Raw genomic sequence first — 14,055 nt, forward strand, 5'->3', positions numbered from 1 at the left:
TATAAACAAGGTGCTTGATAAGTGGGAGCTGTTTTTATTATCTTTATTATGACCAACTGACTTGGAGATCATGAAAGTGGTAATGAGATCTTAAATTCCCACTCTAAAAAGTCAACTTTTAACATCCTTTTTTGGAAGGGGTCTCGGTGAATAGAAATACATGATTTGGTCTTTCCATTTTTTTTTTTAGTTACATTAGGACCTAAGTTCAGGCAGGAATGGTAGCATCCATTCCTTATGTCCCATTTGTATTGCTTCCTATAATTTTTTTTTTTTTTTTTTTGCGGTACACGGGCCTCTCACTGTTGTGGCCTCTCCCGTTGCGGAACACAGGCTCTGGACGCGCAGGCTCAGTGGCCATGGCTCACGGGCCCAGCCGCTCTGCAGCATGTGGGATCATCCTGGACCGGGGCATGAACCCATGTCCCCCCCTGCATCAGCAGGTGGACTCTCAACCACTGCGCCACCAGGGAAGCCCGCTTCCTATAATTTAACATAAAATATAAGCACAGTAGAAAGAGAAAAGCCTCATAATTTTGTTCTCAGTTAAAGAATGAAAACAAAATTAAGACTTTTAGTTTATATTATGGTTATATTCTCTTTCTTAAGTTTAATACAATACTCAAAGACTAACGTCTGTCAGACTGTGTTAGGCCAGCTAGTGCTCCTCCAAGAATCATCCCATGCCAGATTCCAGGTAGGATGCGTCACAGTGATTGCCTGCTGCGTCAGAAATGAGAAGTGGGACTTACGGCTCTGCAGGCGTAGACGTCATAGTGGCTGAACGAACACTGCCTCCTTAGTTAGGTCAGACTTCTCCAACCTCTCTAGTTGCTGGGAACATTGGTTCATGGGACTCTTTATGGCAGTGCTTTTAGAATTTCATTAGGAGTACCCCTCACCTGGGGATCTCATTTACATGCAGACTCCGATTCAGTAGGTCTGGGGTAGAACCCAAGGTAAGCATTTCTAACAAGACCCCCGGGTGGGGCCAATGCTGCTGCACTTTGAGTTGCAAGCGGTTAAAAGACAATAATTTATTCCTGAAGGTCAGAAGACTCGGAACCTTTTCTTGGCCTTACTTTAAGTCACTTTGTAATTCAACTTTGATTTTCTCTACTCAACTTTCCTATATTTAAAATATGCTCTTTATAAAGAAGAATCTTTTTTTTTTTTTTCATGGTGGGGAGTGCTGCTTAGGTGGGTGGCAGGTATAGTAAAGTAGTGAAGTAAATGAAGTATATTCTTTTCATGGGCAATGAGAAAATCTTCCTTGTTAATGATTGGCGTCACGATCTATTCCTTGGTTTTCTCACAAAGCCCTCATGTACCTATTTGAGGCATTTAGAGCCTGGAAAGTTTAGACCCTTTGGAGGACTTGTTCTTATTCCATTTCACTGCTATTTCTGTGTGTTTATTTCTGCTGCTCTAGGCTCTTAGAGAATCTTTTATTTTCTCTGTTGTTTTTCTTTCTCCTCTCCTAGCATTTTCTGACCTCCTGAAACTTTCCCTTTCAGTTCCATTCACCTCAGTAAACATCAATTCGTGTTTTTTTTAATCAGATATAGAAAATAGCTAAATTTGGTTTCATCTAGAGCTCCAGGAGGCTGTTGCAGAAACTTCTCCAGAAGTTTTTCTTAAGATAATCTAGAGATAAGAGATTTGGCCAGTATTTCAGAGTAACAGCTGGATCCGATGATCGTCTACTCTGTTGGCGTGAGCGTGGCTGAGTTACCTACTCTGCACAGTGCCTTGGTCCCATTTTTTTAGGTTGAAAAAATGTTTTAATATATATTATTAATATCTTTATGTTAATGCAGTTGTAAGTTACAATTTTAAATGTTATTTTTTTAGGGAGAGAGGGATCTAGGAAAGCAAATGAGTCCGAGGTCTATTCAAGTCACCCTGCAGCTCCCTTCTGGGAAAGGACTCCAGCTTGGGCTTGTAGCTCAGTTAAGTTCTAAGAAGCTAGGCGTGGGGTTTGCTTAATTACCTGTGTCTGGGAAGGTGGAAGAAAGGCCTAACTTGGGATGTGACACATTCACTGTCCTAGGAAGGAAGGTCAGACCAGTCTCTAGAATTCAGACATCATATTGTCACAGTGTTGCTGCTGAAGTATCTGATAAGTAAATCTTCTTCATGACACAGTTCAACCATCCTTTTGGGGAGGAGGGGTGCTGAGTGATGATAGAGTATTTGAAGTTAATCCAATATTTTTGCTCTGGGATTTTTGCTATTTGGATGATGTATTTAACTTTACTTAAAACTAAAGAAAAAACGTCTTCCTTATTAGCGCCCTGGCTTGTTTCATGGTGTCTGTTCTTTCTTTTTCCCATGCAGAAAACACTGAAGAACAGAAAGACTTATGCAAAGCTCTTTGCTTAATTAAAGACATGATTGCAGCTGTGGATTTAAAAGTCAGCGAATATGAGAAAAAACAAAAATGGCTTGAGATCCTAAATAAGATTGAAAACAAAACATATACCAAGCTTAAAAATGGCCACGTGTTTAGGAAACAGGCACTGATGAGTAAAGAAAGGACCCTGTTATACGATGGCCTTGTTTATTGGAAAACTGCTACGGGTCGTTTCAAAGGTACCGTGGCTCTAACAGACCAATTTCTCCCTCTTGTTCACACACATTATTCATTTAACAGAGGACAGATTTTCCAAAGAAAACTGGTTCAGCGATGCAGGCCCACACACAAACCCTAGGTCAGTGGAAAGATCCCTGTAGGATCAAGATGAAAACTTCCATAGGCACAGGTGGCCCACGCTACAAACCTTAGGGGGAAGTTTGCTGCCTCAAGCAAAAGGCTTCCTATGTATTGCATGGGTTTTCAAGTTTGCGATGTTTGAATCAAAGGACCTGAGAATTCTGCTAATTGTTGGCATGGAAATATTATCCTGGAAAATGTGCCTACACACTCAGAATCTGTTGTGTGCCAAGCCAGCCAGGAGCTCAGACCATTGAGGGGAAAAATGAGCTCTAAACATCATCTTTGGGACCGAATGATATAATGCATAAATATACATAGTAATGCATAAATATACACGTGGACATTGGTGTGCTGTTTGCTATCAGGCATTAACCTGCCTGTTTATCTGGTTAGAGTCTAAAATAGTTTATTCTGATCCTTAAGAAATCATTCTGTAGCTAGCACCGTGTCCGAGGCTTTGTCAACACTGGCCACTGGATTTAAAACCCTAGAATGGCCTCTGGAGTTTAAAATTTTTACTGATGCTCAAGTCTTCTCCCAGAGGTTCTGATTTTATTGGTCTGGGGGTGAAGCCCAGGCATAGGGATGCTCAAAGCACCCAGGTGAGTCTGCAGTCAGGGTTAAGCACCACTGGCCCAACCTTCTTGTTTCTGATATATCTTAGTATCTTCCTTAGGTAAGCAATGAGAGGAAGAGGTGGTTAAATTCCAGGTACTCCAAGGTTGCTACCCACTGAAGGATTATCAAGTTTTGGTAGTGCTTGCAACAGATGACCAAAGGACTTATTGATCAGCAACTTGCAGTGTTGCAACTAAACGTGAACCATACTTAGAATATTAACCACAACTAAAATATTAACCGCAGTCTGTAGATCCTATTGCTCCAAGTCATTTGCTCTTTATCTGTTCTGTGGAATGAACAGCTGGGTAACTCTGTGTTAGAATGTTAGTGGTATAGTGAAGGTGGGTTCTTGTGAACAGCATGTAAGGGAGGTGTAGGACCTCACACTTCCCTCAGATCCACATGGAACAAAATAGCAGATTAGTATATATAGTAATTCAAGGCGGAAGCTGCCCATAAACATTTTTAATTAAGCACTTTTTTGCTGTAAAGGTAAGGGCTTGCTCCATTCTATTAGAACCTTGTTTTTTATTGAATATTTTTCTTCCATTTGGAAGGCTACAACATTACATTTTGCTGGAGATTTAGCTGTACCAACCGTGACACACGCAAGCGTGCACTTAAACACAGCTTACTTACTGAGTTATCTATAAAATGTATCTTTAGCTATCATAATACAGGCATTTTAATAAAGGTTTTATAGTTAGACTAAAAGTTAGTATTTATTTTTAGTATGTTTATTTAAATTATTTAAACATGAAATTAGAATTTTAATAAAGGCATTTGAATCGTGGCTTGCTTCATTAATACTAGTAATATTTTTCCTTTGAAGATATCCTAGCTCTGCTTCTAACTGATGTGCTGCTCTTTTTACAAGAAAAAGACCAGAAGTACATCTTTGCAGCTGTTGTAAGTATATGGCCGTGTGATGAATGTTTTCATTGGTTTAATCCCACATCTCCTTGAAAAATGCCTGAAATTCCTAGTGAAATTAAATGGTCATTGGCAAGATCATGCCTGTGGTATAGTCCCATTATTAGCGATTACAGTGTTCGGTAGCAAGGATCCAATTGGGTTTACCAAGCATGATATGCATTGATTTATCACAACTAGGACTGATAGTCCGCTGATGCAGCAATTTAACCAGTTGTGAAAATATTAAAGTACTTTGATACTGGTTGGTGAATAGGCACTGCGCTAAACCCCACAAGAGGACCCTCTGCTGTCTGGCTATCTTGGTCTTTCCTCCAGAAACCCCCTCCCCCTGCAGTCCTGACTCCCCAGCACCTCAAATGTTAATGCTGGGAATAACAAGTCACTTCTGACACCTCACTTTCTCTATCCCCATTGGACAGTGCCTGCTGTACCAGTTGCCAACTCCATTCATAACTGTTATGATGCTCCTTCTGCCAGACACGAGAACACCATCCTGGTATCTAAAGTGTAAAGACGGTTCTTTCTTAATTCTCACATAATGGCTACTAATACTAAGGTTGTTCATGTAAAACTTACCTTTGTAGTGTGTTATTGTTATCTCATTGCCAGCACAAAGTGAGACTCAGACTAGCAGTAAAACCAGTATTTTATAGCATTTCTTATATAGCATCTTGTCCACAGTGACTCGCTTAAAGATGGAAGATGTCATGAGTCAACCCCTTGTCAGCATCATGGAGCATCAGGCCCTGTTATAGGAAAGAATCTAAGATGCAGTACCAATGTGGGCGGTATAACGGTGCTTCTTTACAATGTTAGTGTTTATCATCCATTGACTGATAGAATATTTGGGTACCATTAGCAGATATCCTCAGTTCCAACTGGTTTTGGCAGATTCAGAGCTTAAGGAAGTTTATGTTATGCCGTTCAGAGAAAACAAAGAAGCATGCCTGCTCAGTGATAGATTCTGGGGAGGAAGAGGCTGGAGCAGTGTCTCAGCTGCCTCTCCATCTTGTCAGGTTGGCCCAGTAGGCTTCTTCACCCTGTTCAGCACGTTGCCTCTCATCAACGCAGTGATGCCAAGTTGTATAAAGGTCAGAGATTATTTCACAGAGCTACACCAGAGGATAACAAGAGGCCTTAAACTAGTTCCATGGCCCTGATCCATTTGAACTGTATATATTGCCTATTTCATGACAACCTACTGATTTGTCCAACAACCTGTCTCTGCTATTATCTTGGATGCTCTGAAGGAACACAGAGAAAATAAGCAGGAAGGTGGGAACATTTTGTTTGCCCTGTGGGATGGTGAGGGCCATGCTGAAAGAGAAAACAAATTCACACCACATTTTTATAAACAAAGGTTTCTTCAAAAACTAAGACCGGAAAGAGAAGCAAATCCTGCTTCTTGGGTGGTATGGGCCAGGTGACCTGCTGATGGATCAAAAATTCGACACAGCAAAAAGACAGCTCTCGGGCTTCCCTGGTGGCGCAGTGGTTGAGAATCTCCCTGCCGATGCAGGGGACACGGGTTCGAGCCCTGGTCTGGGAAGATCCCACATGCCACGGAGCAACTAGGCCCGTGAGCCACAACTACTGAGCCTGCGCATCTGGAGCCTGTGCTCCGCAACAAGAGAGGCCGCGACAGTGAGAGGCCTGCGCACGGTGAAGAAGAGTGGCCCCCGCTCGCCACAACTAGAGAAAGCCCTCGCACAGAAACGAAGACCCAACACAGCCAAAAATAAATAAATAAATTAATTAATTAAAAAAAAAAGACAGCTATCTTGTTTTCTAGGACAATGTGCAAATGGATTCAGATCAAGTTGTGATGCTCAACTTAAAATATGACCTGAAATATGAATCTGTTCTTCTTACCTGATCTCTTTTTTTTTTTGGGGGGGTGGCCTTCTATACCATTTTTTTTGAATTTTTGAATTTTATTTTATTTATTTTTGTATACAGCAGGTTCTTATTAATTATCCATTTTATACATATTAGTGTATACATGTCAATCCCAATCTCCCAATTCATCACACCTGCCCCCGCCACTGTCACTTCCCCCCCCTTGGTGTCTATACATTTGTTCTCTACATCTGTGTCTCTATTTCTGCCCTGCAAACAGGTTCATCTGTACCATTTTCCTAGGTTCCACACATATGCGTTAATATACGATATTTGTTTTACTCTTTCTGACTTCACTCTGTATGACAGTCTGTAGATCCATCCACATCTCTACAAATGACCCAATTTCATTCCTTTTTATGGCTGAGTAATATTCAGCCATAAATTATAAATAATTTTATATATGTACCACATCTTCTTTATCCATTCATCTGTCAACGGGCATTTAGGTTGCTTCCATAACCTGGCTATTGTAAATAGTGCTGTAATGAACATTGGGGTGCATGTGTCTTTTTGAATTATGGTTTTCTCAGGGTATATGCCCAGTAGTGGGATTGCTGGGTCATATGGTAGTTCTATTTTTAGTTTTTTAAGGAACCTCTGTACTGTTCTCCATAGTGGCTGTATCAATTTACATTCCCACCAACAGTGCAAGAGGGTTCCCTTTTCTCCACACCCTCTCCAGCATTTATTGTTTGTAGATTTTCTGATGATGCCCATTCTAACTGGTGTGAAGTGATACCTCCTTGTAGTTTTGATTTGTATTTCTTTAATAATTAGTGATGTTGAGCAGCTTTTCATGTGCCTCTTGGCCATCTGTATGTCTTCTTTGGAGAAATGTCTATTTAGGTCTTCAGCCCATCTTTGGATTGGGTTGTTTGTTTTTTTAATATTGAACTGCATGAGCTGTTCATATATTTTAGAGATTAATCCTTTGTCCATTGATTCATTTGCAAATATTTTCTCCCATTCTGAGGGTTGTCTTTTTGCCTTGTTTGTAGTTCCTTTGCTTTGCAAAAGCATTTAAGTTTCATTAGGTCCCATTTGTTTATTTTTGTTTTTATTTCCATTACTCTAGGGGATAGATCAAAAAAGATCTTGCTGTGATTTAGGTCAAAGAGTGTTCTTCCTATGTTTTCCTCTAAGAGTTTTATAGTATCCGGTCTTACATTTAGGTCTGTAATCCATTTTGAGTTTATTTTTGTGTATGGTGTTAGGAAATGTTTTAATTTCATTCTTTTACATGTAGCTGTCCAGTTTTCCTAGCACCACTTATTGAAGAGACTGTCTTTTCTCCATTGTATATCCTTGCCTCCTTTGTCATAGAATAGTTGACCATAGGTGCGTGGGTTTATCTCTGGGCTTTCTATCCTGTTTCATTGATGTATATTTCTGTTTTTGTGCCAGTACTGTATTGTCTTCATTACTGTAGCTTTGTAGTATAGTCTGAAGTCAGGGAGTCTGATTCGCTCTGTTTTTTTCCCTCAAGACTGCTTTGGCTATTTGGGGTCTTTTGTGTCTCCATCCAAATTTTAAGATTTTTTGTTCTAGTTCTGTAAAAAATGCCATTGGTTATTTGATAGGGATTTATTGAATCTGTAGATTGCTTTGGGTAGTATAGGCGTTTTTAAAATGTTGATTCTTCCAATCCAAGAACATGGTATATCTCTCCATCTGTTTGTATCACCTTTAATTTCTTTCATCAGTGTCTTGTAGTTTTCTGCATACAGATCTTTTGTCTCCCTAGGTAGGTTTATTCCTACGTATTTTATTCTTTTTATTGCAGTGGTAATTGGGAGTGTTTCCTTAATTTCTCTTTCAGATTTTTCATCATTAGTGTATAGGAATGCAAGAGATTTCTGTGCATTAATTTTGTACGCTGCAACTTTACCAAATTCATTGATTAGCTCTAGTAGTTTTCTGGTGGCATCTCTATGTATTCTCTATGTATAGTATCATGTCATCTGCAAACAGTGACAGCTTTACTTCTTCTCCAATTTGTATTCCTTTTATTTCTTTTTCTTCTCTGATTGCTGTGGCTAGGACTTCCAAAACTGTGTTGAATAATAGTGACGAGGTTGGACATCCTTGTCTTGTTCCTGATCTTAGAGAAAATGCTTTCAGTTTTTCACCATTGAGAATGATGTTTGCTGTGGCCTTTATTATGGCCTTTATTATGTTGAGGTAGGTTCCCTCTGTGCCCACTTTCTGGAGAGTTTTTATCATAAATGGGTGTTGAATTTTGTCAAAAGCTTTTTCTGCATCTATTGAGATGATCATATGGTTTTTATTCTTCAGTTTGTTAATATGGTGTATCACATTGATTGATTTGTGTATATTGAAGAATCCTTGCATCCCTGGGATAAATCCCACTTGATCATGGTGTATGATCCTTTTAATGTGTTGTTGGATTCTGTTTGCTAGTATTTTGTTGAGGATTTTTGTATCTATATTCATGCATGATATTGGTTTGTAATTTTCTTTTTTTGTAGTATCTTTGTCTGGTTTTGGTATCGGGGTGATGGAGGCCTCATAGAATGAGTTTGGGCGTGTTCCTTCCTCTGCAATTTTTTGGAAGACTTTGAGAAGGATGGATGTTAGCTCTTCTCTAAATGTTTGATAGAATTAACTTGTGAAGCCATCTGGTCCTGGACTTTTGTTTGTTGGAAGATTTTTAATCACAGTTTCAATTTCATTACTTGTGATTAGTCTGTTCATATTTTCTGTTTCTTCCTGTTCAGTCTTGGAAGGTTATACCTTTCTAAGAATTTGTCCATTTCTTCCAGGTTGTCCATTTTATTGGCATAGAGTTACTTGTAGTAGTCTCTTAGGATGCTTTGTATTTCTGTGATGTCTGCTGTAACTTCTCCTTTTTCATTTCTAATTTTATTGATTTGAGTCCTCTCCCTCTTTTTCTTGATGAGTCTGGCTAATGGTTTATCAATTTTGTTTATCTTGTCAAAGAACCAGCTTTTAGTTTTATTGATCTTTGCTATTGTTTTCTTTGTTTCTATTTCATTTATTTCTGCTCTGATCTTTATGATTTCTTTCCTTCTACTAACTTTGGGTTTTGTTTGTTCTTTTTTCTCTAGTTCCTTTAGGTGTAAGGTTAGATTGTTTATTTGAGATGTTTCTTGTTTCTTGAGGTAGGCTTGTATTGCTATAAACTTCCCTCTTAGAACTGCTTTTGCTGCATCCCGTAGATTTTGGATCATCATGTTTTCATTGTCATTTGTCTCTAGGTATTTTTTGATTTCCTCTTTGATTTCTTCAGTGATCCCTTGGTTATTTAGTAATGTATTGTTTAGCCTCCGTATGTTTGTGGTTTTTATGGGGTTTTTTCCCTGTAATTGATTTCTAACCTCATAGCATTGTGATGAGAAAAGATGCTTGATATGATTTCAATTTTCTTAAATTTACTGAGGCTTGATTTGTGACCCAAGATGTGATCTACCCTGTAGAATGTTCCATGTGCACTTGAGAAGAAAATGTAGTTTGCTGTTTTTGCATGGAATGTCCTATAAATATCATTTAAATCTATCTGGTCTGTTGTGTCACTTAGAGCTTGTGTTTCCTTATTAATTTTCTGTTTGGATGATCTGTCCATTGGTGTAAGTGAGGTGTTAAAGTCCCCCACTATTACTGTGTTACTGTCGATTTCCTCTTTTATAGCTGTTAGCAGTTGCCTTATGTATTGAGGTGCTCCTATGTTGGGTGCATATATATTTATAATTGTTATGTCTTCTTCTTGGATTGATCCCTTGATCATTACGTAGTGTCCTTCCTTGTCTCTTGTAACATTCTTTATTTTAAAGTCTATTTTATCTGATATTGAGTATTTGCTGACCCAGCTTTCTTTTAATTTCCATTTGCATGGAATATCTTTTTCCATCCCCTCACTTTCAGTCTGTATGTGTCCCTAGGTCTGAAGTGGGTCTTCAGACCCACTGAAGTGTAGACAGCATATATATGGGTCTTATTTTTGTATCCATTCAGTGAGCCTGTGTCTTTTGGTTTGAGCATTTAATCCATTCACGTTTAAGGTAATTATCGATATGTATGTTCCTGTTACCATTTTCTTAATTGTTGTGGGTTTGTTTTTGTATGTCCTTTTCTTCTCTTGTTTTTCCCACTTAGAGAAGTTCTCTTCGCATTTGTTGTAGAGCTGGTTTGGTGGTGCTGAATTCTCTTAGCTTTTGCTTGTCTGTAAAGCTTTTGATTTCTCTGTCGAACCTGAATGAGATCCTTGCCTGGTAGTGTAATCTTGGTTGTAGCTTCTTCCCTTTCATCACTTTAAATATATCATGCCACTCCCTTCTGGCTTGTAGAGTTTCTGCTAAGAAATCAGCTGTTAACCTTATGGGAGTTCCCTTGTATGTTTTTTGTCATTTTTCCCTTGTTGCTTTCAATAATTTTTCTTTGTTTTTAATTTTTGTCAATTTGATTACTATATGTCTCGGCATGTCTCTCCTTGGGTTTATCCTGCCTGGGACTCTGCACTTTCTGGACTTGGGTGGCTATTTCCTTTCACATGTTAGGGAAGTTTTCGACTATAATCTCTTCAAATATTTTCTCAGGTCCTTTCTCTCTCTCTTCTCCTTCTGGGACCCCTATAATGCAAATTTTGTTGCATTTAATGTTGTCCCAGAGGTCCCTTAGGCTGTCTTCATTTCTTTTCATTCCTTTTTTCTTTATGCTGTTCCGCGGCAGTGAAATCCTCCTTTCTGTCTTCCAGGTCACTTATCCATTCTTCTGCCTCAGTTATTCTCCTACTGATTCCTTCTAGTGTATTTTTCATTTGAGTTATTGTATTGTTCATCTCTCTTTGTTTGTTCTTTAATTCTTCTAGGTGTTTGTTCTTTAATTCTAGGTCTTTGTTAAACATTTCTTACATCTTCTCGATCTTTGCCTCCATTCTTTTTCTGAGGTACTGTATCATCTTCACTATCATTATTCTGAATTCTTTTTCTGGAAGGTTGCCTATCTCCACTTCATTTAGTTGTTTTTCTGGGGTTTTATCTTGTTCCTTCATCTGGTACATAGCCTTCTGCCTTTTCATCTTCTCTATCTTTCTGTGAATGTGGTTTTTGTTCCACAGGCTGCAGGATTGTAGTTCTTCTTGCTTCTGCTGTCTGCCCTCCCCTCTTATCTGATCTCTTGAAGAGTTATTGGTGCCACCCTTAGAGCACATTTGCCATTAAGTGGGACACTAGGAATGCAATCCACCAAATGTCAGAATGGAGGCAGCCACAACTTAGGTCCTCTTGGTATAATGTGTTTGGCTATGGACAGTAGTAAGATGGTTCTGATACTGTTTCCTGACAATGTTAGTCTGCCACATAGCTGTCTTCATAAAGGCCAGTCAAGGCCTTGTCGATATCAGGGAGCAAAAGAGAAAGCATTATTCTGAGAGTCAGTGCACACTACTGTTCAATCCTATGCTTTTTAGTTGCATCATGTACATTTAGTGGACACAAACCCAGGTATCTTACTTTGTAGTTAACAGCATGAAAGAATTGATGCATTAGCTAGGAGTATACAAATATCTGGATTTCCTAGTACTCGCCATAGTATTTTAGAAAGTTATCGTCATGCTGATGACCATAGGTGAGATGCTCTGCTCCTTGTGCTGTTTGCAACTTTTCTTTAGTAAATTCTTAACTTGCTACGTGTTGCAGAAGACATGATGAATTTGAAAATGGCCAAGAAGATAAGCAGCTGAAAGTAGCCAGAGGTTGGAATAGCTTCCTTACAAGAGAATTTTGTTTTTTTTTAAAGAGGACTCTGGAAATGGGAGTAGGACCAGCTCTAAAAATGAGTAGGAAAAGGTACATGTGTTCACTAAATCCTGGAATACTGAATCTAGGAGGAACTCTTGAATATCAAAGAAGGTAGTTTCAAAATGAATGAACAATAAAAAAAAAAGTGAATGTGTAGATGTGCAAGTGCAAGTTCAATATGAAGTGACCTTAGGACCTTGTTATCACAGTGGAATCCTGAATGGAATGATTCACTAATAGAATCAGCCACTTTATGGAATCACCAATGGATATGGTGTAACAATGAGGCTGAATATAGCAGTTCCTTTTCCTCTTTCCCTTGGGCAGAGGTTGTCAACTCCAGTGTCTACAGGGATTGGGCAGGAAATGTAAATGAGTAAACTGGACCGGACTCTTGCTATCAAGGAGCTGATAGAGGGTGGTAGGGACCACAGTGAACTGGTGAATTCATGCCCTGTCTCAAAGAGGCCAGGGATGGCTCAGCTGTTGCCTGTCTTTTAAAATGAAGCTATGGGCCCAGGCTTGCCAATCTTCTACTTTCTCCCAAAACCCAGAAATCTAGAGTTTTTAAAAAAGTGAAATGCTGTTTTTAAAGGCTAGCAATTATTTTTAAAAATCTTTTGTCAAAGTGCTGTGGCACAAAGAAAAGCTCTCTGCAGACTGAGTTAGGCCTTTGCATCACTAGTTTTTTGTTTGTTTGTTTGTTTTTTGTGGTACGCGGGCCTCTCACTGTTGTGGCCTCTCCCGTTGCGGAGCACAGGCTCCGGACGCGCAGGCTCAGCGGCCATGGCTCACGGGCCCAGCCGCTCCGCGGCATGTGGGATCCTCCCGGACCGGGGCACGAACCCGTGTCCCCTGCATCGGCAGGCGGACTCTCAACCACTGTGCCACCAGGGAAGCCCTGCATCACTAGTTTTTAACAGCTGTCTCCAAAGGAGACAGGTTACCTCCATTCCTAGAGATTTAATTTGAATTCTTGATCATCTCTAGTGTCCATGTGTGATTAGTTTGAATAATCATGGTCATGTCCCTGATGCCTCCTGGTCTGTGGTGGTTTAATTAATGCTACGTTCTACCCACTGACCTATTTTTCATTTTTAAAATATCTGACGCCACCACCTCCTCTCCTGCAACACTAAACAACTAGTTCAGATAGTTATATGTACACGTGTGTGTGTGTGTGTGTGTGTGTATTCAAAGCTACTCTGCCTCTTTATGTACAGAGGCTACTGACCTTGTAAGCTGAGGAAGTTAAAACTGTGCTTTGCAAGAAGGAAAGCAGATATGGTCTTAGATAATAGATCCATATTAGAATAAGGGATGTTAACAGTGCTCAGGGGCTCTCCCCAGTTAGAACGGGCAGTGTTCCAAGAGCTCTGCCACAAAGTGGCTTTTACTTCCATGAGCAGAGGCAGCGAGCAGGACTGGGTAGACCAGTAGTCTGTCCCATCATGGGCTGCTTTCTTTGTATTTGCTACTCTTAAGAATTGGATGAAGATAGAATGAAGAGGTCCTCTGGTCATACCCTTGCACACAACTTCAGATGTGGTAAAGCTGGGTGATGCTGGGAAAGCCAACATGTCAGCACCAAGGAGTCAGCAGAGAGGGATGGAGCAGTGTGTTCTGGATAAAGGCGTCGCTCAGTCCAAGAGTCCAAGAAGCAAAACCACACGCTGCAACCAACTCTGTAAACAGTGGTAGAAGCCACAAACCAAAGAAGATTCTTCATATTTAGCCCCCAAACTGTTCATCCTGCCGGCATTCTTTTGGCCATCATTTTCAACCATAGCTACCTACCCAAATTAGTATTATCGGTGTCTTATTCATCTTTGAATCCTTAGTGCTTAGAATGGGGCATTGAAGGATCATAGTAAATGTTGATAGAAAAGGTGATTTAATCATGGCTTCGATGCCAAATTTTAGACTTTGTTCCTATTTCTGCCTGATGGAATTATGCCAAATATAGTTCTACTGACATTTGTTGAGTTGCCTACTTTATTCAAAACATTGGGTTAGGCATATGAAGACGGATTAGACCCATTCCTGCCCACCAAGGGCTCACCTGGTTGGTGGGAACAAGAGGCATTTGCAGGTTGCTGT

The 14,055-nt window shown here is 39.7% G+C and overlaps 1 protein-coding gene across 2 annotated transcripts in view; it reads left to right on the forward strand.

Annotated features, from left to right (window-relative positions):
• ARHGEF28 (Rho guanine nucleotide exchange factor 28) overlaps positions 1 to 14,055 on the forward strand; it is a 309,995-nt gene that overhangs the window by 246,195 nt on the left and 49,745 nt on the right. For both annotated transcript variants that reach the window (XM_029216894.1, XM_029216896.1), the window contains 2 exons: positions 2,341 to 2,595; positions 4,173 to 4,249. In XM_029216894.1, the coding sequence (XP_029072727.1) occupies positions 2,341 to 2,595; positions 4,173 to 4,249 (332 nt within the window). The remainder of the gene's footprint in view (positions 1 to 2,340; positions 2,596 to 4,172; positions 4,250 to 14,055) is intronic.

Source organism: Monodon monoceros, unplaced genomic scaffold (genome assembly GCF_005190385.1).
Source record: "Monodon monoceros isolate NGI ecotype Baffin Bay Population unplaced genomic scaffold, NGI_Narwhal_1 Super_Scaffold_12, whole genome shotgun sequence".
Classification (NCBI taxonomy): Eukaryota; Metazoa; Chordata; class Mammalia; order Artiodactyla; family Monodontidae; genus Monodon; species Monodon monoceros.